This window comes from Rhipicephalus microplus, chromosome 3 (genome assembly GCF_043290135.1).
Source record: "Rhipicephalus microplus isolate Deutch F79 chromosome 3, USDA_Rmic, whole genome shotgun sequence".
In the NCBI taxonomy this organism is placed as follows: Eukaryota; Metazoa; Arthropoda; class Arachnida; order Ixodida; family Ixodidae; genus Rhipicephalus; species Rhipicephalus microplus.
Window position 1 is genome coordinate 26926461 of NC_134702.1, and position 23911 is coordinate 26950371.

At 45.7% G+C, this 23911-nt stretch overlaps 1 protein-coding gene across 1 annotated transcript in view; it reads left to right on the top strand.

Moving 5' to 3' along the window:
- The window catches only part of LOC119177213 (peroxisomal acyl-coenzyme A oxidase 3), a 44247-nt gene that overhangs the window by 2178 nt on the left and 18158 nt on the right, over positions 1 to 23911 (top strand). Inside the window, exons 2-8 of the mRNA XM_037428639.2 lie at positions 6438 to 6671; positions 11433 to 11507; positions 11583 to 11672; positions 13565 to 13797; positions 17230 to 17326; positions 18542 to 18724; positions 19602 to 19724. Of these exons, the coding sequence (XP_037284536.2) occupies positions 6438 to 6671; positions 11433 to 11507; positions 11583 to 11672; positions 13565 to 13797; positions 17230 to 17326; positions 18542 to 18724; positions 19602 to 19724 (1035 nt within the window). The remainder of the gene's footprint in view (positions 1 to 6437; positions 6672 to 11432; positions 11508 to 11582; positions 11673 to 13564; positions 13798 to 17229; positions 17327 to 18541; positions 18725 to 19601; positions 19725 to 23911) is intronic.

Below are 23911 nucleotides of genomic sequence, written 5' to 3' on the forward strand. Positions count from 1 at the left end.
CTTCAAACTTGGATTTTTTTAATAATGAAGTTTACTATCAGATATTCAAATCTATCTGAAATCAAATCAATGTTCTAATGCAGGCTCAGTGGGTTTCTTGAACTTTTACATCTTTTCGGGGGTTCGCTTTTATGAGAGAATATAGGAGAACCAAAGGACTGCAATTACTTTAAGTTTTATCTGTTTTGTATGACATGAAGCTGACACAGTGTACCCTTTGCTGTCAACGAGACTTACAATCTGGTCTTTCTTATGTAGGTAGTAATGTTTTGCACATTTATTGCACACAGTAAATTACATGCTTCAGTGAACATCCTATTAAGCCAGCTCAGCCACTTATCATAGTGACTCATCACAACCATTATTGACATTACAACATAGCTTATTTCATCCCAGGGTGCCCATACTTTATGTGAGGCCTAAAGGAGCTTTTCCTTGTTGGAATGTTGGCCTTGCAACGAAGCTTTCCTTATTTGTTCTTTTCTCATCAATTATAGGCTCTGACACCTGAAGATCCTTTATCATATTTTGACGTATTTAATGTTTCATTCTTTCTGTTTGTGTCATGTGCATTTAAAGGCATTTGTAGACTGATTTTTCTATCATGAACTGTAAAGTTGAGAGAGAATAAAAAATGCAGTGGTTAATTTTAGTATTTTGAACAGATTTTCTACCCTACATATGGAGAGAAGAAAGGGAAGATAACATGCATGAGTTCTGTAGTGAAGAGGAATGCCCACTACTGCAGCGACATCGACACGTGGGCGCGAGACACGAGCTAGGACTGCCTGATTGCTGCTGCGACGCTGCCCGTATACTCGGCCTGCTCTTGCTGCTTCGATACCGACGCCGCTACCGCTGTTTACCTTGCATTTACATTATATTTTGGTGGAGAGTGCTGCGGTCTTCCCCAGTCCTGGAACTGCGTAGCCGAAAGCTGCCGTCCGTCATGCCTGACGACGCTGTCTTCACACCCCCACCGGCTTCGCCACGCAGGAGCTGTCCCGGTGCCCAGCTCTTGCGAGAACCAGACATCTTCAGCGGCACCGATGAGAAAGACGTTGAGGATTGGCTGGAATCGTATGAACGAGCCAGCGCTACTAACAAATGGGACGATCCCACAAAGCTTGGCACCGTGATGTTTTATTTAACGGATGTTGCCAAGCTGTGGTACAGAAACCATGAGGCGGATATCCCCACCTGGACTACCTTCAAAACCTGCATTGTAGATGTTTTCGGACGCCCTGGTGTGCGCAAACTTCGCGCAGAACAACGCCTACGAGGCCGGTCCCAACAAACTGGTGAGACATTCACCAGCTACATAGAGGACATCCTTGACCTCTGCCGGCGTGTCGACCGGTCGATGGCAGAAACTGACAAGGTGCGACATATCATGAAAGGCATTTCCGATGACGCCTTTCAAATGCTGCTCTCCAAGAACCCTGTCACTGTCTCTGAGGTCATTGAGTTGTGTCAGAGTTTCGACGAGCTGCGACGACAGCGTCTTCTCACTCGACGCCCTGACGTCCCGGATGACACCCTCTCCAGCCTGACCACCACGTCTGACCTTCAGTCGCTGCTATCGCAGATTAAGGAGTTTGTTCGTGCTGAGGTCGCTCGTCAGCTATCGCTGCTATCAACAGCCGGCCAACCAGCGTCACCTCTGCCAGCAAACATTCGCCAGGTCATCCAGGAGCAAGTTTGCGCGGCTCTGCCATCTGCCCGTGACACTTCACCCTTGCCGAGCCCTGTTGCCTGTGCCGAGGTAAATGCACCTCTAAGCTATGCTGAAGTAGCGGCTCGACCACCTCTTGAGACTTTTACGTCGCTTCCCTCAGCCGGGCCGCTCCGACCCACTCCTCGGTTCGCTCAGCCAAGGTCCGTCCAGAGTAGTGGACAATGGCGTACACTCGACGATCGCCCAATATGCTTTGCCTGTGGGCTACCTGGCCACATAGCGCGATATTGCCGTCGGCGCGTTCCTGTCTACCGACAGAGCTACGACCAGACCTTCGAACCTGCCCTTTATGTGCCACCGCGCCGTTCGTTCACAGGCTCTCAGCCACCCGACCAGATGTCATCGTACGCCGACCACCGCCCTCCTGTTAACCGCCGCTCGCCATCACCTCGACGCCGCTCGCCATCGCCGATGCGTCGTCGTCCTTCATCGCCGGAGCGGGAAAACTAATTGCCGCAGTTCCAGAGGCAGGAACTGCGTCGCCAGCGAAAAGACCAAGGCCTCTCACTTCACCAACGAATGTTCTGGACGTACATGTGGACGGCGTCGCTGCACTCGCTCTTGTCGACACTGGTGCCGCAGTTTCAGTGATAAGTGCTAGACTCTGCCGCTTGCTGAGAAAAGTTATGACGCCACTAGCTAGTATATCACTTCGTACAGCCAGTGCAGATCACGTCACACCAACCGCTGCTTGTACTGCTCGCATCGCGATTGATGGCCTCATTTATGTCGTTGAATTGCTAGTGTTGGATTCCTGTTCCCATGACCTCATTTTGGGCTGGGATTTTCTCTCCGCTAATAAGGCCGGGTATCGATTGCTCGCGCGCTGAGGTGGCATTTGAAGTGTTTGACGACGCTCCATTATATGATGCTCATGAAACCGGGGACAAACTATTTGTTGCTGAAGACGTCATCATACCGCCGCACTCTTTTGCCCTTACCATGGTGTCTTGCAACTCTCTCGCCGAGTCTAGTGCCCTTTTCACGCCATCTGCTCTTTTCGTTCGTCGCAAGTGTTCGACGCTACCTTATGCCCTTCTAGAACTTCATGACGGCGTCAGCAGACTACTCATCTCGAACCTGTTGTCATGTCCTATAACACTACTTCGGGGTGAGTGCGTCGGGCGTGTTTACAGTCTCGACCCTTCTGCAATTATCGACATGCCGGCTGGTCCTTCCGCCGAACACGAAGTCGCCGGAGTGACCTGTGCCTCTTCGCCGCAGACTACTAGGCCGGACGTACTGAGCAGCTCCATCGCCGACACGTTAACCGTTTCGCAACGTGCTCAGCTTCTACGACTACTGAACAAGTTCCGTTATTCCTTCGACTGCCAGCATACTCCCCTCGGCCGCACGTCAGCCGTGTGTCACCGCATCAACACGGGTACCAATGCGCCATTGCGTCAAAGACCCTATCGCGTGTCCGCAGCCGAGCGCCAGGTTATCGATGACCAAGTAGCTGACATGCTCAAGCGTGGCGTCATCCAGCCTTCGAACAGCCCCTGGGCATCTCCAGTCGTTCTCGTTAAGAAGAAGGACGGGTCAATTCGCTTCTGTGTTGACTACCGTCGTCTTAACAAAATAACTCAAAAGGACGTTTACCCGTTACCGAGAATCGACGATGCCCTTGACTGCCTCCAAGGTGCGGAGTTCTTCTCTTCTATTGACTTACGGAGTGGCTACTGGCAAGTCCCTCTGGCACCTGAAGATCAGCCTAAAACGGCCTTTGTCACACCTGATGGCCTATACGAATTCTGTGTCATGCCTTTTGGTCTTTGCAACGCACCCGCAACATTCGAGCGGATGATGGACAATCTTTTGCGTGGCCTGAAGTGGAAAACATGCCTGTGCTACTTGGATGACGTGATTATATTTTCCCCAGATTTTCCAACGCATCTCCGCAGGCTAGATGAAGTGCTGCAGTGCCTAACTGACGCCGGCCTTCAGCTCAACCTTAAGAAATGCCGCTTCGGCGCAAGTCAGCTCACCATCCTCGGTCATGTTGTATCTAAAGAGGGTATTCTTCCTGACACAGCCAAGCTTCGGGCAGGCTGTGTCATAATGTAAATGACTGTGTCATAATGTAAATGGCTGTGTAATATAATGTAAATGCAAGGTAAACAGCGGTAGCGGCGTCGGTATCGAAGCAGCAAGAGCAGGCCGAGTATACGGGCAGCGTCGCAGCAGCAATCAGGCAGTCCTAGCTCGTGTCTCGCGCCCACGTGTCGATGTCGCTGCAGTAGTGGGCATTCCTCTTCACTACACTTCGTCCCCCGTCGGAAAAAGAGCCATCCTGGCGACTCACGGTGAACAGAGTACGAGCGGGTCGTAATAAGGTTTCAGCCGCTGTACGTGAACAATTTCACGTCCCCGAAAGCGCTGGTCTGTGGATGGCGTAACGGGTTCGACGATGTAGTTAACTGGTGAAGTCTGCGAGACAATGCGGTAGGGTCCCTGGTATTTTGAAAAAAACTTCGAGGAAAGCCCTGTAGGCACAGCGGGAACCCAAAGCCACACAAGAGTGTCCGGAACAAAGTTAGGGTACGGGTGGTTATCGTCACGCCGAGATTTTTGTCTCCATTGGTCGATGGTTGTGAACGACTGGGCGAGCTTACGGCATTCCTCGGCGTGGCGGGCAGCTTCAGAGATGGGCGTAGACTCGGAGGAATCGGGGTGGTAGGGCAGAATGGTATCTAGCGTGGTGGAAGGGTCTCGTCCATATAACAGGAAAAATGGTGAAAAGCCTGTAGTCGCCTGTGGAGCAGTATTGTAGGCGTATGTCACAAAAGGCAGAATGAGGTCCCAGTCGGAGTGGTCTGAGGCAACATACTTTGATATCATGTCTCCTAGGGTACGGTTGAATCTTTCCGTCAATCCATTCGTCTGCGGATGGTAGGCGGTGGTAGTCCGGTGAATAATACGGCATTCGGCGAGGAGTGCGTTGACGACTTCAGAGAGGAACACACGTCCTCTGTCGCTGAGAAGTTCGCGCGGTGCGCCGTGACGGAGAATGAAGTGCCGCAAGAGAAAAGAAGATACGTCGCGTGCTGTGGCAGCAGGCAAAGCGGCTGTTTCTGCGTATCGCGTCAGATAGTCGACAGCGACAACAATCCAACGGTTTCCGGAAGCCGTGAATGGAAGAGGCCCGTACAGATCGATCCCAATGCGGTCAAAAGGCCTGGCTGGGCAAGGAATTGGCTGGATCGGACTAGAGGTATGATGAGGCAGAGCTTTCCGTCGTTGGCACTGTGGGCATGACTGAATGTACTTGCGCAAAAAGGTGTACATGCCTCGCCAATAAAACCGGGAGGAAATGCGAGCGTATGTTTTGAAGATGCCCGCATGTGCGCGCTGAGGGTCAGCGTGGAAAGCTGAACATATTGCAGCACGAAGATGGCGAGGTATGACAAGTAGCCACTTTCGGCCCTCAGACTTGTAATTCCTGCGATAAAGGAGGCCATCGCGGACCTCAAAGTGAGCCGCTTGACGGCGCAACGTTCGAGAAGATGGAGAAGTCGACGGATCTGAAAGGAATCGCAGAACAGAGCTGATCCAGTCATCCTTGCGTTGCTCAGACGCCATGTCACAGTTATCTGGGAACGCAACCATTTCGTCCACGGCAGATAAACATGCAGAGCTTTCAGCGGACATAGGCGAGCGTGATAAAGCGTCGGCATCAGTGTGACGTCGGCCAGACCTGTAGATAACACGCATGTCGAACTCTTGCAACCGCAAAGCCCAGCGAGCTAAACGGCCGGAGGGGTCCTTCAACGTGGATAACCAACAAAGCGCATGATGATCGGTGACTACGTCGAAAGGGCGACCATATAGGTACGGTCTAAATTTACCTAGAGCCCATATAATTGCCAGACACTCCTTCTCTGTCACAGAATAGTTCTTCTCCGCTTTGGTAAGGGTACGGCTTGCGTATGCGACTACGTACTCATGGAATCCCGATTTACGCTGCGCGAGCACGGCGCCGAGTCCAACACCGCTGGCATCGGTGTGTACCTCCGTCGGAGCAGTCGGGTCGAAATGACGCAAGATTGGTGGCGAGGTTAACAGATGGCGCAACTTTTCGAAAGCATCGTCACAGGCGGGTGACCAAGCGTAACTTTTCGAGTTACTGCGCAGAAGTTCAGTCAAGGGGGCGGTGATCATAGCAAAATTCCGAATAAAGCGGCGGAAATACGAGCAGAGGCCAAGAAAGCTGCGCAGATCCTTCAGAGACGCAGGTTTAGGGAACTCTGCAACTGCCCGAAGCTTGGCTGTGTCAGGAAGAATACCCTCTTTAGAGTTCCAATAATGAGCACACTACACAAGGTGCAGAGTATCTACAGCCTGGCACTGTGTGACCTTCACGTATCATAGAAAAAACTTGTCTTTTTCTCAGCTGTCTTTGTCTTTTTCTTGTCTTTTTCTCAGCCTTTACTTTGGTATAAAACAGTTTATTTAGTCTGCTCAACGAATGCTGAGGAATCTAATGTCATTTATCGAAGCTGAAACACTAGAAAATAAAGGCTATTGTTCAGTGAAAGTTTGAAAAAGACGAAAAAAAACCAAAAGAGAAGATTGTTGTTCTGAGAAAGGCACCTGATGAAGTGACTAAAAGACGTAGGCGGTACACATTTAATTCAAATTTTAGGGTCCCACAGCTTCTACAATTAAACTTTGCTTCTTGCGTCGTCTTTGAGCCCAGGCTAAGGTGTTCAAGACTCTGGAGAATGACCCGCTGTTTGCCCGTCAGCCTTTTGATGACATCACCTTGGAAGAGCACCGTCACCTGTGCTTCCGGCGGATGAAGCGCATCTTTGAGTATCAGTTCTACTCTCAGGAGGAGTTCTTCCAAAACCCATTCCTTTCATCTGCGTGCAACAACTGCATCGGGGCTTATGACTGGTCTCTTTCCATCAAGAAAGTTCTCTGCTTTGATGTAAGTGTACATTTTTTGGGGTTTTTTGTTTGTGTAGTGCATGCACTTGTGCATTCAATGTTTGTAGTTCATGACGGGGAATCGGCATGCCATCTGTTTTCTTTTAAGTGCATTGGGAAAGTTAAATTTTCTCGGTGCCATTCGAGAGTTAAATATATATCTAAATCTGATCATTTACATTTGCCCTTTAACTACTCATGGGCTCTTGCATGTGTTTTAACCCTTTGTGGTCCAAAACCTTTATCCGTCTTTCTTTTGTTTTGGTAAGAAGTTGAAGAAAGCAAAGCCCAAGTAAAAGAAGTTTACTTCTTGATCTCACCAGAGAAGGATTGGCCACCCTGGTGCAGTATCTGGCCACCCCCTCCCGTAGGCATTCGTCAATTAACTCACGGCCCTCAGTCCCCACCAGCTGCGGAGCAACTGACCACGGCGGCGGTCAGATCTGCAAAGCAGCAGAGGGTGCTAGGAATCTCTGGATACGGACAGGCCACCATTGGAACTTGAACTTAGCAACGTTTAACGTTAGAACGTTATCTAGTGAGGGAAGTCTAGCTGTATTATTCGAGGAGCTAGAAGGCATTAAATGGGATATAATAGGGCTGAGTGAGGTTAGGAGGACAGATGAGGCCTATACTGTGGTACAGAATGGGCACGTCATTTGCTATCGGGGCTTGGCAGACAGAAGAGAACTGGGAGTAGGGTTCCTAATTCACAGAAACATAGCTGGCAACATAGAGGATTACTATAGCATTAATGAAAGGGTGGTAGGCATTGTAATTAAACTGAATAAAAGATACAAAATGAAGGTGGTACAGGCTTACGCGCCTACATCCAGCCATGATGACGCTTCAGTTGAAAGCTTCTATGAAGACGTGGAATCGGCAATGAGTAAGGTGAAAACACAGTATACTATAGTAATGGGCGACATTAATGCAAAGGTAGGGAAGAAGCAGGCTGGAGACCAGGCAGTAGGAGATTATGGCATCGGCACTAGAAACGCCAGACGAGAGCTACTAGTAGAATTCGCAGAACGCAATAATCTGCGTATTTTGAATACCTTCTACCGAAAACGAGAAAACCGCAAGTGGACATGGAGGAGCCCTAATGGCGTAAATAAGAACGAAATAGACTTTATAATGACTGCACACCCAGGAGTCGTGCAGGATGTGGAAGTGGTTGGCATGGTAAGATGCAGTGACCATAGAATGGTACGGGCTCGAATCCGCCTAGACTTGAAGAAGGAACGACAGAAACTGATACGCAAGAAGCAAATCAATGAGCTAGCACTGAGAGGGAAAGTACAGGAATTCAGAGTGTCACTGCAGAACAGGTACTCTGCTCTTAGCGAGGAAACCAACCTTAGCGTAGATACAATGAATGATAATCTGACGAGTATCATCACGGAGTGTGCAGTGGAAGTTGGAGACAGGGTAGCTAGACAGGACACCGGCAAGCTTTCCCAGGAAACGAAGAACCTAATTAAGAAGCGTCAAATCATGAAACAAGCAGGATTTCGAACAGGCTACTCAACAATTGACCACATTCATACTATCAATCAGGTAATAGAGAAATGCTCAGAGTATAACCAACCACTATACATAGCCTTCATAGATTACGAGAAGGCATTTGATTCAGTAGAAATATCAGCCGTCATGCATACACTGCGGAATCAGGGCGTAGATGAAGTATATATAAATATTCTGGAAGAAATCTACAGGGGATCAACTGCTACCATAGTGCTTCATAAAGAAAGCAACAGAATACCAATCAAGAAGGGTGTAAGGCAGGGGGACACAATTTCCCCAATGCTATTTACCGCGTGCTTACAGGAGGTTTTCAGAAGCCTAGAATGGGAACAGTTAGGGATAAGAGTCAATGGAGAATACCTTAGTAACCTGCGCTTCGCCGATGACATTGCATTGCTGAGTAACTCGGGGGACGAATTGCAACTCATGATTGTGGAGTTAGACAAGGAGAGCAGAAAAGTGGGTCTTAAAATTAATCTGCAGAAAACGAAAGTAATGTACAACAACCTCGACAAGGAGCAGCGCTTCGAGATAGGTAACAGTGCACTTGAAGTTGTAAAAGACTATGTCTACTTAGGGCAGGTAATAACCGCAGAGCCGAACCATGAGATCGAAGTAACTAGAAGAATAAGAATGGGGTGGAGCACATTCGGCAAGCACTCTCAAATTATGACAGGTAGATTGCCACTATCCCTCAAGAGGAAGGTATATAACAGCTGTATCTTGCCGGTACTTAGCTACGGAGCAGAAACCTGGAGACTTACAAAGAGGGTTCAGCTTAAATTGAGGACGACGCAGCGAGCAATGGAAAGAAAAATGGTAGGTGTAACTTTAAGAGACAAGAAGAGAGCAGAGTGGATTAGGGAACAAACGGGGGTTAGGGATATCATAGCTGAAATCAAGAAGAAGAAATGGACATGGGCAGGGCATGTAGCGCGTAGACAGGATAACCGCTGGTCATTAAGGGTAACTGACTGGATTCCCAGAGAAGGGAAGCGGGTCAGGGGGAGACAGAAGGTTAGGTGGGCAGATGAGATTAAGAAGTTTGCGGGTATAAATTGGCAGCAGCAAGCACAGGACCGGGTTAACTGGCGGAACATGGGAGAGGCCTTTGTCCTGCAGTGGACGTAGTCAGGCTGATGATGATGATGATGATGATGATGAAATCATGAAAGTGTCAAGTACAACAGACAAAATAGAACTGGCAGGGCTTTCGAAGCTGATTAATAGACGTAAAGTATGCGATGTAAGAAGGTATAACATGGAGAGAATTGAGCACGCTCTGAAAAACGGAGGAAGCGTCAAAGCAGTAAAGAGGAAACTTGGGATAGGCAAAAGGTGGATGTATGCACTAAGGGACAAAGAAGGCAAATTAACTACCAATATGGATAGGATAGTTAAAATAGCGGAGGAGTTTTACAGAGATCTGTACAGTAGCCGAGACAACCACGACCTCAATACTATAAGAACTAGCAGTAACCCAGACGACACCCCACCGGTAATGATAGAAGAAGTCAGAAAAGCTTTGGAGAGCATGCACAGAGGCAAAGCTGCTGGTGAGGATCAAGTAACATCAGATCTGCTGAAAGATGGAGGACAGATTGTGTTAGAAAAACTAGCCACTCTATTTACGAGGTGCCTCCTGACGGGAAAAGTACCAGAGTCTTGGAAGAACGCTAACATCATCTTAATACATAAGAAAGGAGATGACAAGGACTTGAAGAATTACAGACCGATCAGCTTGCTCTCTGTAGTATACAAGCTATTTACAAAGGTAATTGCTAGCAGAGTAAAGAAAACATTAGAATTCAATCAACCAAAGGAACAAGCAGGATTTAGAACAGGCTACTCAACAATTGACGACATTCATACTATCAATCAGGTAATAGAGAAATGCTCAGAGTATAACCAACCACTATACATAGCCTTCATAGATTACGAGAAGGCATTTGATTCAGTAGAAATATCAGCCGTCATGCAGACACTGCGGAATCAGGGCGTAGATGAAATATATATAAACATTCTGGAAGAAATCTACAGGGGATCAACTGCTACCATAGTGCTTCATAAAAAAAGCAACAGAATACCAATAAAGAAGGGTGTAAGGCAGGGGGACACAATCTCCCCAATGCTATTCACTGCGTGCTTACAGGACGTTTTCAGAAGCCTAGAATGGGAACAGTTAGGGATAAGAGTTAATGGAGAGTACCTCAGTAACCTGCGCTTCGCCGATGACATTGCATTGCTGAGTAACTCAGGGGACGAATTGCAACTCATGATTACGGAGTTAGACAAGGAGAGCAGAAAGGTGGGTCTTAAAATTAATCTGCAGAAAACGAAAGTAATGTACAACAACCTCGGAAAGGAGCAGCGCTTTGCGATAGGTAATAGTGCACTTGAAGTTGTAAAAGACTATGTCTACTTAGGGCAGGTAATAACCGCAGAGCCTAACCACGAGATTGATGTAACTAGAAGAATAAGAATGGGGTGGAGCACATTCGGCAGGCACTCTCAAATTATGACAAGTAGATTGCCACTGTCCCTCAAGAGGAAGGTATATAACAGCTGTATCTTGCCGGTACTTAGCTACGGAGCAGAAACCTGGAGACTCACAAAGAGGGTTCAACTTAAATTGAGGACGACGCAGCGAGCAATGGAAAGAAAAATGGTAGGTGTAACCTTAAGAGACAAGAAGAGAGCAGAGTGGATTAGGGGACAAACGGGAGTTAAGGATATCATAGCTGCAATAAAGAAGAGGAAATGGACATGGGCCGGGCATGTAGCACGTAGACAGGATAACCGCTGGTCATTAAGGGTCACCAACTGGATTCCCAGAGAAGGGAAGCGGGGTAGGGGGAGAGACAGAAGGTTAGGTGGGCAGATGAGATTAAGAAGTTTGCGGGTATAAATTGGCAACAGCAAGCACAGGACCGGGTTAACTGGCGGAACATGGGAGAGGCCTTTGTCCTGCAGTGGACGTAGACAGGCTGATGATGATGATGATGATGACTTGCTCATTTAGAGGTAGCGTATAATGCGGTGAAATAACACGCACAAAACTTGTTGAGCAATGGCTCATCATGAACCCTCCCGTAAATGGGCCAGAAAGGGTTAATGGCGAGCTTCAGAAAAAAAAAAAAAGCATTGGCTACAGCAACTTTGATTTGAAATGGGCTACGGTGCTACAAGGTCATTCAAGGGATGTGTTTCTTACTTTTCCATTCCTTCTGCATAGATGTTCATTGGAGCTGTTAGGGGACTGGGAACGAAGAGGCACATGCGGATATTCGACGAAATACTGAAGTTTGAGGTAAGCTCTTTGGAGTTGCTCCATTGGTTTGGTTTAGTTCTTGTGACATTTTTGTATGTTTTTTTTACCTGCTAGGCAGCTGGATGCTTTGCCCTGACTGAGCTCAGCCATGGAACAAACACAAGAGCCATGCGGACGGAAGCACTGTACGATCCAAACACACAGGCAAGTGACAGCACCTTATGTGTTCTTTCGTTTTAGAAGCAACATACAGTACAGTCCAGTCCTCATGGTCAAATGAAGGCGGGCTCAAGCAAGCGTGCTCTCATTATATTTATGGGATGTTCGTTATTAGTATATACTTACCACTCAACAGTATGGATGAGTAACGTTTCACATTTTCCTTCATTGTAGCCATGATCAAGGTACAAAATAATGCTAAGTACCCTGCCAATGACATTACTTTTTGTGTCGTTTTGAAGTTGTCTCGGTCATTTGATGCAGTTGTGGACTTTCATTCACAATTCTAAGTTTATCTGTGTATAGTTAAAGAGGGCAGATGTTCCGGGCACTTGAATACTTAGAAGCTTTAGTCGACTTAAAGCATCGCTTTACGAAACAAAACTTTTCATTAGTTGCTTTATTAGATGTATTTCCCAATGTGTAATTAAGTGTTGCCATTCTCCTCTGAAAAACATTTCACTGGGCTCATCGGACAACATTATCTATGTTTATGACTTTGTACAAGGCCGAACAGAAGCTAGATGTCTCATTGGAAAATCAATCATGCAGTGTATCAATATTCTGTCAAGTTGCATGCTGTGTAGAGAGGCACAGAGAAAACTATGCGGCCAAAATTTTGACCAGCAACATTGTCATTGAAGATGTTGACAAGGCATCCTAAAACAACAATACAATGTCAGAAGCTGTCACGTTCTACTGTTGCGTCAGTTTTCTCAGGCTGCTGACGTTCGTCTCATACAAAAGTTGGGACTTTAGGGTGAAAGAGAGATCGAAAAGCTTGCTTTATCTTCTTCATTATAATATCACTGGGCTTCTATTGGTATAAGAATGCTATACTGATCACATTGTTGTATTGTGTTTTTGTGTTTATAGTAATTTAATGTACAGCTGAATTCCTTGTGTCCCAATTTTATAAGTGTACCACTTGGCTTAAAAAAAAAAGAGGGTTGAGATGCAGCAAAATTTTTGGTGGACACTTACCCTGTGTCGGGACCGTTAGGCTTGACCTAACGATCCCGACGTGAAAGTCGCTCGCTGCGCGCTACCGTGCGCCTTGCAGGACCACAATAAGGTTTTGCAACCAACCAGCCAACCAACTTACCTCGCTTACTTGAATGTAACGTAAGGTTTTTCCCGATTTTTGCTACCTGAAGTCAGCCTTCAAATTACAATGGAATAACCAAATTCAAGTTGTCTGAAAAGTATATTGAGGCACGCAGTTGTTTTGTTTTTGTTTTATTTTATTCTTTCTGGAAGTCACCCTTCGTGTTACAATTTACGTTACCAGTACGTTAACAATCTTCTCACCATGGTTGCTATAATCACAGAAATTTAGGAATACTTGTTTGGGAGCATCCAAAGCATACATTGTGATCTTCCTCCCTATTGCATTTTTTTTTATCAAAGTTCAGAAAATAAGAAATTCTAGAAATGCAAGATAAGTTTCTTAGCATTTCATATGTTAAGCTTTTGTAAAAGTCGTACATCTAGAGCCTCACACGAGCTCTAGTCACCAAAGTAGTCTTTACTGCATTGTCGCGCTGTTCTGTAATTTTCATTCTACACACATTATATAAGGTCTCGACATTCCAGAAGGCTGTCTCGCTGCACGTATCTTCAGGTGAGGTAGGTGTGTTTGCAGCTGGTGCATTCTTTTTTTGTGAAGAGGTGAAAAAATATTTAATTAGGGTATGTTCGTGAAGCTGGCAACAGACTTGTCTTTGTCAAGGCAGAAAGGACACATCTGCTTGTCAAAACACTTGTTCCAGTGTTCGAAACTTCCAGAGCCCCCCACTGTGGTGCCCCTCATAATCATTTCGGGGTTTTGGGATGTAAAACTCCAGCAGTTATCATATTATCTTTTCACTGTGCAGGAGTTCGTCCTGAACACTCCCGACATTGAAGCCATCAAGGTCTGGTCAGGAAACATGGGGCAGACGGCTACAGATGCCATAGTGTTTGCTCAGTTGCTGACGGCCGATAGGAAAAACCGGGGCCTGCACGCCTTCATTGTTCCCATCAGGAACCGCAAGACTCTGCTTCCGTTCCCAGGTGTCCTCGTGGGCGACATGGGTCCCAAGCTGGGCCTCAATGGCATCGACAATGGGTCAGTGTCATTCTCCTTTATAACAAGAGCCACCCTTACCTTGAAGCAATCCGCTTCTCTGTTTCAAAGAAAACATGTCACGTGGCGACAAACTCCTGTCTTTATCAGTTGTTACGTCAGCATGCTCCCCTTTTGGGCCTCTGCGCATTCTGATCTTGAGAGAATGAAAAAAAAAAAAAGCTTTAAAAAAAAGGAGTTCAGAAAACCCCTTCTATCACTCGGGAAATGAGTGTGTGCTTGCTTGGCGTTGTACTAGTATTCCATATTCTTTTTTTTTGTCACATTGCACATTTTTTTCGCTTGATTTTCTTTCTTCATTCATGCTGGTGATAGGGCCTCTCTTCCACAGGCTTGGCATTGCAAAACTTTAGTTGCTACGGGCTATGACAATGGTCATGTGCTCATATCGAAACCACAATGCATTATGGCAATATGAAATGACAAGTGACCTTGATTTTTGATTGGATTGCCATATGAAAAACAGCACATCGCCGACAAGCTCACGATTGTGAAACTGTCATTTAGCAGGAAACGGCACATACAAACGTGCCCCGCCGCGGTGGTCTAGTGGCTAAGGTACTCGGCTGCTGACCCGCAGGGCGCGGGTTCGAATCCCGGCTGCGGCCGCTGCATTTCCGATGGAGGTGGAAATGTTGCAGGCCCGTGTGCTCAGATTTGGGTGCACGTTAAAGAACTCCAGGTGGTCTAAATTTCCGCAGCCCTCCACTACGGCGTCTCTCATAATCATATAGTGTTTTTGGGACGTTAAACCCCACATATCAATCATCAATCACATACAAATGTGCATAGTACCGGCACACTTTCGAGGGCCTCATTTCCAAAAAGAAAAACCTCACTGGTGCAAGGTCTTTCGCATGTAAAACTGCTGCTGCCACCGAACTTTCAAAGAAGCTTCGCTTGGAATACTGAAGCAGGCAAGACAAGACAAGCTTCAAATCTTTAGGGACTTTGTCAAGAAATTTCAGGTACACGTTTGTCTAAATCTATTTGCAATTATTTAAACTAACTTGACCTTTTAGTTGTGATTTTTATAGATATCATGATTCTTATGGTAAAAGTCCTTATAACCAATCAAGAGCAACATGATACGGCACATTTTGGACTTGCATATGCTTTGTTGTTAATTTAGCTGTTCGGCAGCCCACTAGTGAACGTTACCTGCTAACTTGCAGTTTGCGCAACTTGCATGGATGGTGAAGAAGGCTGGAATAACTGCTTTCTTCATGGGTGTTGCTATTGGCGATCCATGAAATGGCCATCAGTATTTATAGCGAACATAGGGCAAGGGAGGGCGGGGGGAGGGCGAGAGCCTCGTATGATTTAGTGCAGGTGTCTCAAACATGCAGCCCACCGACCTATCGTTCACAGCTCACAGCTTGGGCACATTCTCTACGTTCTATTCTCTCTCTTTTTTTATTAAGTATGTTTATGTGCTACTTATAGACACTACTGGTTTTAAGCATTTCTTTCGTGAGGCACCCTCTGTCGTCACAATGTGTTGATACATAGGCGTAAAATGAAGATTTAGGTGTCCAACTCTTAGCCAGCTTGGGGATCAGCACACTCAAACCTCATTATAACAAAGTTGCATCTAACACAAAAATGAGTTTGTTATATTCGAAAATTCGTTACGAATGTTTATTCCTAACACTGTATATATTGCAAGACTATTTTTCCTTCACTTCATTGTAACCAATAATTCATTACATTCATGTTCGTTACTTAGAGGTTTGAGTGTATAGATATGTGACCCACATCACCCGTATATGAGATATGAGAAGGGCCTTTCAAATGGCAACGTTAGCTTAGATGTTGTGCTGACTAACGCCTTCGCCCCCTTGTTCTACTTGCTTCATTGTCCTGGCCCTTTCCTTAGTAAATATTTTTTGCGACTCTGGCCTGTTAGCTTTGAGACCTTTTGCTTGGGCAATGCAACTGCTGGTGTGGCTTAAAAGGGTAGATTCCCTTTGTGCAGTTTCTGGCCAATGCCTATGATAGCGAATCGATTTATTGAACACTAAAATTATTGCATTTGCATGTTACATTGACCCAGCTGCAATTTTTCTGCATATATTTAATATTGGCAGGCTTGCTTATGTGAAAAAAACAAGCATATTCTTGTCAGACACAACTTCTTTGTCACATGGTTACCTACCTGCATGTGCCAGTGATGCAATGCCACAATGTTAAAGTACCACCCAGTGATGCAATGCCCCCAGTGATGCAGTGCCATATTGTTAAAGGAATTGTGTTCTCTCTTTCACTGCTTTTCTGTCGGTGCCGCAATAAAAAGGGTAATTTCAGTGTCTAATCTGAAGTGTCTAGTCTTGCAGCGGTTTCTCTGGGAAGTGTATAGAAACTATTAAAACAAAATATTTTTATCTGTATTCGACCTCCTTCGAGCGGTAAAATAAATGCCCGTAACACTGGTTGGTGGAGGCGATGACAATTGTACTGTTGGCTAGAGTAGAAAACTGAAACCATGTGTGGTTTTTGCAAGCTTCATCAAGTTTTGTTTATCAATAAAAAACGCCGGGCCTGTGTGGAATTCGCGGCACAGTGACAGCAAAGGTTGCAAGAGCGGCCTTTCAGGGCATTTTTTAAACAGTGTTTGGGTAACTGCTACAAGCACACTTGCAGGGTACCCACTAAGCCATAAATAATCATAACTTTTGTGTAGTAGGCCGGCATTCATTATGCTATCCTTCGTCATTTTTCAGAGAAGTGTGGTATTTGCTACACACTTGCCAGCAATCTTGTGGGAAAATTTTTATGCTGTGGCTGATGAAGGTAAAGAAATATGCCTGATGTGGGTTTGTGCCACAGTTAATAGGGGATCAAGAACAAGCTGTTGTAATGGGTTGAAGCATTGGACGACCCAATCGTTACACAAGTCCCATTGTGTGACGCCTGGTTGTTCCTTTGCTGTTCTAATGAGCGGAGGCCGTGCTCGAGTATCTCTGTCGTTTGCAGGCAGGCAGACAGCCAAGCGAACCCACTGTTGTCAGCACCAACAGGCGCCTCTTCGAATGCACGAAAAAAATGTTATCTGGTGCAACATAAAGCTGTCTCATGCGCTTAAACACAATTTCAAGTCATACATGTTTGTTATTAAGCAAAATAAATCTACCTGCGAGGATTTCTTTTCATACCAGTAGATTGACCACATCGCTGTTGGGTGCTGCTAGCGGTCGTTTTTTGTCGACGTTCGACCTCAGATTAAAATTAAAACTTGTTTTTATGGTACAAAAGCATGTTCATCGTTGTCGATGTGATGAACGATCCTCTCATTCATGTCACAATAAAAAGCATTTTTTCGAGCGGTAGACAGTCCCTTTAAGCCTATCTAGCAATAAACGAAGGAATTGTTTGTGGCTGTAACTGAAGCAAATATACCTTATGTCTGTGTAGGTTTCTGTCTTTTCACGACTATCGGATACCTCGAGAGAATCTGCTAAACAGGACTGCAGACGTGACACCTGAAGGGGAATACGTTACACCACTAAAGGTAAGACACTTGAAAGTTTGTTTTCTATGATTTGTGCTTTCTTTGCCACTAAACTCAGTCTGAAGGACTCGTAATCATGTCTACATGAAAATTATTGTGGTGTACCAAGTGGCAAATGACCATTTTAAACTAGCACATTAAATTTTCCGCGGGCTGAGCTTGGAATTGACAAATTCGGAACAAGTATGATTTGACCTTTCATAATCATGGCATCATTATGGTTAAATTCTGCATGAATAGACTGAAGGTGCTCTACAGAAGAATTTGTTAAATTACTTTTCAAGTTTTATGATAAATATGAAAAAAGTACACTTCAAAGAATGCATACTATATGCGGAATGTCTTATAGCCAGGTAATTGAGTGAAATTCATCCTGGTAATGTGAGTGTTATGCAGACATGACTGTACTGGGAGGTATTGACAAAGCATGACAGTTGTATTTTAACTATAGCTTTCATCTCGTATGTCACTTCATATTGAAGCTATTACCACCTCATAAACATGCCCCATTGAGGGATTGGAAGCATTTTAGAACAGAAGTTACCTACCACATGATGTTCTAGTGGTTCCAGTACTACTTGGCTGCTGACCCAACGGTAGATTTTGCTACTTGATGAAGAAACTTAAGTGGTCTGAATTTACTGAGCCCAGCATCCCCCGAACTACGATACGCCTCAATGATATTGTGGTTTTGGGATGTTAAACCACAATAATAATTCATTAGAACACAAGATTTGTCATGTATTTTATTTTCCTTTAACCCTGAAAATATGCCTTAAGCCATAATCAATACCTTCGAACCCCCTTGTAAGAGACACTAATATAAGAGACTAATTGGTATAACAGACACCAGTAGGCCTACGGTAAAATACGGGTTGATAAGAAAATGCATATGAGGCACCCTGCTTATAAGAGACATCTCATATAAAAGACAATAACTGCTGTCTGGAGCATGGCTATTATTAGGGGTTTAACTGTATTTCATTGAACAGTTGTGTAAGCTCTGGTGTGTAAGTAGTACATTATAATTCGGACCAAGCATCTTCGTTTCGTGAGACTCGCTGGCCACCTATCACGGGAACAGATTTTTTTTTTGTTCTGATGTGTACTATTTACGACATTGCTCTGTGCTCTTGCCTTATATATGACTGAGCAATGTGTACCATTTATTTCCCATACTTATCGCATGCGTGTGTAACGATTTTGCATGGTTAGGATCCGAAGAAGAGGTTTGGAATGACCCTGGGCTCCCTATCTATGGGACGTGTCGCCATTGTAGGCATCTGTACCACAAACCTGATCAAGAGCATCGTCATCTCAACCCGGTACTCAGCAGTACGTCGCCAGTTTGGCCCAGAGAACCAGGAAGAGTTGCCCGTCATCGAATACCAGCTGCAGGTAAAATCTGGCTGCAGTTGTTGCGCAGACGATTACTGGGATCGTGAAAGTGGTTAGTTGAGTTCCCGCCTGCACATATGTGCAGCTGGAGGAGCAGAGCACATACAAACAGCATTGTGTAAAGCTTTGTAAGTACACTGCTTTGTATGCCAGTGAATCTTTTAAAGGGGTCCTCAACCACATTTAATGCCTGGTGAGAGAACAGACCTTTTGGATAGCAGACACTGCTATGAATGTCTCGGCCAAATCTTGCAGTCATGTGCAGCAAAGAGAGCTTACAAACGGAGCGTGAAGTGGCCATTTTCACAAGCACCCTATTCTTCACGGAGGCCTGTACTCACTGTCTTCAGATCTTCTGGTGCCTGTTGGCTGACATTGAGCAGCAGATAGCATGCTGTTGCCCAATAGCGGACATAAATCAAGTGGGTGTTTGTGTCAGATGCGCTTCTTGCCATGAGGTCCCGCCATGTGCTATAGGCAGCGCTCTAGTTTGTGAATATTATGCTGTGCAGCACACTTGCACTCAAAATTAACAGTGGAAGGAAGAGAGCGATTCTGCTTCACCGCACATGCTTAGGGTCATGATGTGCGCTGACATAGCTTATTTCCTTCATGCCATCCCTTCCTCCCTGTGTAGCTTCCAGTGCACTCATTACAGCGAGAGAAGGGAGATAGCACGCGACAAACCCATGTGACTTCACTCGTCCTTGACAAATGCGAGAAATTTTTGTGGCAGTCAATTTGTGAGGCGATAAACTTTGATACTGAGGTCATTTAACGGTTGATTACTTGAAAAAGTGGCTTGGAACCTCTTCAAGAGGTGGTGTAGGCTTACCAGTTGGGCTCACACGAATTCTTTTCTTTTTTTTCCTTTCAGCAATGGCGACTGATCCCGTTCCTTGCAGCGGCTCATGTGATGAACTACTACTCGGCTGCATTGTATCGAGAGTTTGTCAGCTTCCACATAGCGGTCCTTTTTGGAGACAAATCTCCCGAAGTGGTGAGATTGGTGGATGTTTGTTTTTCTTTTGTGGTAGTACAGGAGTGGGCCAGGCTGAATAACATAAGGAACAGCATCCACTTAGGCTAGTCATTCAACAGCTCCAAGTTGGTATGCCCTGCGTATTTGCATCGAGTGCACTTGTTTTGTAGTCATTGCGTTTGTTTACTCCTGTCCATCTGTTCACTCGCCCTGTTTGAGATGCTTCACCTGTGTACTGACTGTGCTGACATTGATGTTCTATTGCCGAGTGACAGTTTTGCACGATCGTATGTGTTTGCATTACGGTGTATGTTAGAATGAAAGGATGCTGATGCCTCATTAACCGCTGTTTGCTAGTTTATTTATGAGCCTTTGTAGTCATTGCAAAGAGATGCAAGAAGTGCTGTTGTGTTCATGATACTGTGATCTGCCAGGTCATCTGACCAATAAAATTGACAGGGAGGAGAGGCACATTGGTAACGTCACATATTGGTTGCTTGGTCCATTGCAGCAGCATTACAACTTCTGTCATACCAAATTTCGCTAAACAAACAAATGTATTCAATGGTAACTTTGTCTTGACTCCATTAGTAAAATTTTCAGGAAGCGGGCTAATGGCATACGTGATATAGAGGCTTAAATATAAAAGAAGGCAGCATCAAATGGAAAGGCAAACACAAGTGTTAACTTGAAGAAATTCGCAACCTTAATGTCCGCCATGCATCTACGTACGATTACCACCTCAAAAGACCAATGCCATTTGCGTGGAAGCATGAAAGCGATCAGCCAACAGCAGTAGTGTATTGCTGCTCTTGGTATGCGTGAACCAGTGCTGAATTCACTAGTACCCTCAGCGGTTATTCTGCGACTGGTTTTATGCAGGCAAGCTTAATGGCTGCTGCTGTGCAAGCCACAGTGGCAGAATTTTAGTAAGGTTCCACTTTACTTTAAGAAAGTCCCACTGGCTGCATTGAATTGGAGTTGCCCATCACAGCATATCTATTAACTGTAATGCTCCTTAGGGGGCATAAGGGCATTAAAATGAAACAATGAAAGGGTTTAGATGGATAAATTGCGCTACCACAGCACGGTAGCACATTCAGATCAAACCAGCTAATCAGTGGAATTGCAAGAATGAAAGTAAAGCACTGCCAATGTACTGGGTTTGTCCGCAGTTGTTCTTAACGGGAAAACATTGAAGGGGTCAGATAATAAGTATCAGTGAATCAGAAGGATGCCGTGTACATACAGCCCTACCGCGGTGGTATTGTGGCTAAGGCACTCGGCCGCTGACCCGCAGGTCACAGGATCGAATCCTGGCTGCGGCGGCTGCATTTTCAATGGAGGCGGAAATGCTGTAGGCCCATGTGCTCAGATTTGAGTGCATGTTAAAGAACCCCAGGAGTTGAAATTTTCGGAGCCCTCCACTATGGTGTCTCTCATATTCATATGGTGGTTTTGGGACGTTAAACCCCACATATATATCATATCTATCAGAAAAAGGTACATATAAAAGGAGGTCCTGTAGTGAGAAACTGAAATAGGGTCCCCTCTGCATGATTCCTGTGCATGAAATGGGGTCTCCTGTGCCATTCTTATAACAAAGATAATTGCAAGATGTAAACTTAACAATAATAAAATCCACTAGCAAGCATGGTATAAACAGAATAAGAACCTGAATGTCAAAATAAGTACAAGCCTTAAGATTAAAGTATAATTGGGAAAACTACAAGTGTAACATTTTTCAAAACAGGACATGAAAGCAAGAAACGAATAGAAAGGTACATAAGTGCATACCTGCCAAGTCTCCTAAATTGGCCAGAAGACACCCGGATTGGGACTGTTTCTTCCCTTTGTACGGTTGTCATGAAAATCTCCCGGAAATCGAAGTTTCTGTGCATGATGTGGCAGCATTGACAAAAAAGCAGCTCAGTAGGCACCAGGCTTTTTGAACCTACCCCATTTCATTACGAATGAGTTCAAGAGGTGTTCATCTATACGTACAGTAGAATCTCAGTGATGCGAAATCGTGTCAGATACGAATTTGTGGAATTCCCCAGCCAAATGCCGCTTTGTCTATTGGGCCTAAATTTGAATTTTCTGAAAACATTTCGTAATTGTGGCGGGTGATACGGAAACTGTCGAACGAAGGCTAAAAGGAGCGTACTCTGAAGCTTCGGAAGTATGCGTGTGACCAGCGCATGCACTGTCTTCTACAGTGCAAGTGATTGTCGTTGCCACTGTGGACGGTGTGGATGAAACCGCGGTCGCTCTTGACGCAGTCATGTATGGCGACGACGTAACCGAGAGAACCCCGAAAGTGTGGGCTCAATCAGTCAAAGCAACGCTGCTTTCCGCAAACTCTGCGGACAAAACTGTGGCAGATGCTATCGCAGATGGCATAAAACTACTTAGTTTTGAAGGCACGTGCACAGCCAAACGCATAGGAATGGTAAATTGAACTACCATTTGCCACAACCACCGCGCACAAACCGTGGTTGCAGCGACACGATAGCGATCTACGAGCTCTGAGGGCACGCAGCGGTAGGTTAAAAGCAGTAAATACGTAAAAAGTAAAAAATAGTTACTCTTTCGCCGCAAGCACGAAGCAATAAATGGGACAGCAACAACTTGGAATGCAACGCTGAGAACGGCAAGCAGATGCAAACATGCAGCGCGCTGCTCACGCACAAATGACGCACGAAAAGAATACTTGCAAGACGAGTGCGAACTAACAGCGTTTATTGTTCGACACGTAATGCGCTGTTTAAATAACAACGATGCACGATACATAATCACAGGTACAGGTGGGTACAAACTTACAAGTGTCCCAGTTGTTATACCTCGCTGTGTATGAAAAGCGTGCTGTTTTCGCAAAACAGGCCTGTGCAGAGACCGGACTGACCTTTGTGGGCCCGGCTACTAACGCTTTTGTTTCAGTAAAAACCGAAGGCATACCATTCTCCCCACCAAAGGATAAGCGCGCGCACACAGAGATCTACCCCCTCCCCTTTTCATCCGCATGGCATGGTACACGTGAGAAATAAGCGCACGTCGGTGCAACGCGAAGAGCTGGGCGCCGAGTGCGGGCGGCTTTTTTTTTTTTTTCTTTCTTGAGCGCTCACTTATATATATATAATGAACCATACGAGAACGGCGTGGTGAAATAGTAGAGAAGGAGAAAGACGAAGACAAATGGTTCATCATATAGCCTCACGTCTCCTGCGTCACACCAGTCGACAGGATGGAGACCTGCCTGCCCCTTCATCAGTCGCTCATAATCGACGCAGTTCCCCACAAGACGCCCTGACCATACATTGGCTACCGAAGCATCTCCTACCAGGACACAACGACCAGCACCTTGACAGATTCATCAAGCGACCTTGACATCCCCAAGTGCATCAGAGCAGCGGACGATGGATTCGTGCAGGACTGGTTCTACCTGTTTGAGCTCCACGCTACCGCTGCATGATGGTCGGAACAGGAGATGATGGCCAACTTCACTGACTACATTTCCGGTGAGGAATTTAAGTTTTACCAGACACATATTCGAAAACTACGAATCATTGCAAAAGATCATAGAAGAGATGATCGACCGTTTTAACGACTACGACAAGGACTTCCTCATTACCGACCATCTGCATACAACCGCACTCAGCCGTCACAGTCCACGCTAATTTCTCAAGGAACATAGCTTTCCACCAGGTTTCTCTTCATGAAAGCCGGTATTTTAAAATTCCTCGCTCCAGTACATGACACTAGACGTTGCTTACCCACCTGATGCACTTCATTCTTCGTCTCACGTACGTGGTCCACGACCTGGTTTTCCATCTCACGGCTCTTCAAGCGCTCCTGGCGCTCACCGTTTGCCTCATAAGGACGCCGTGTTCATGATAGACGAGCTGATGCACTGGGAACATACACTGTCGAGCCATGCTCCTTCCGCACAGGTTCATGGATCACCGTTCGGCGCATGCACACTCGACAGTCGAAGCAACGCCGAACGCTCAGACACATCGAACGACGCACGCTGCCATGTGCAAGAGCCTCTCATAGTGAACAGGGTAGAAGAAGCTTCTGAAGAACTTTCTACCAACCCTGAAGCATTATCTTCATTGCCCGAAGTGCATGACAATAGCCCAAAGACTACCAGCTGCCAACCGGACACCACATCAAGTTGTCAAGAAAACTAGCGTGATGTTCAA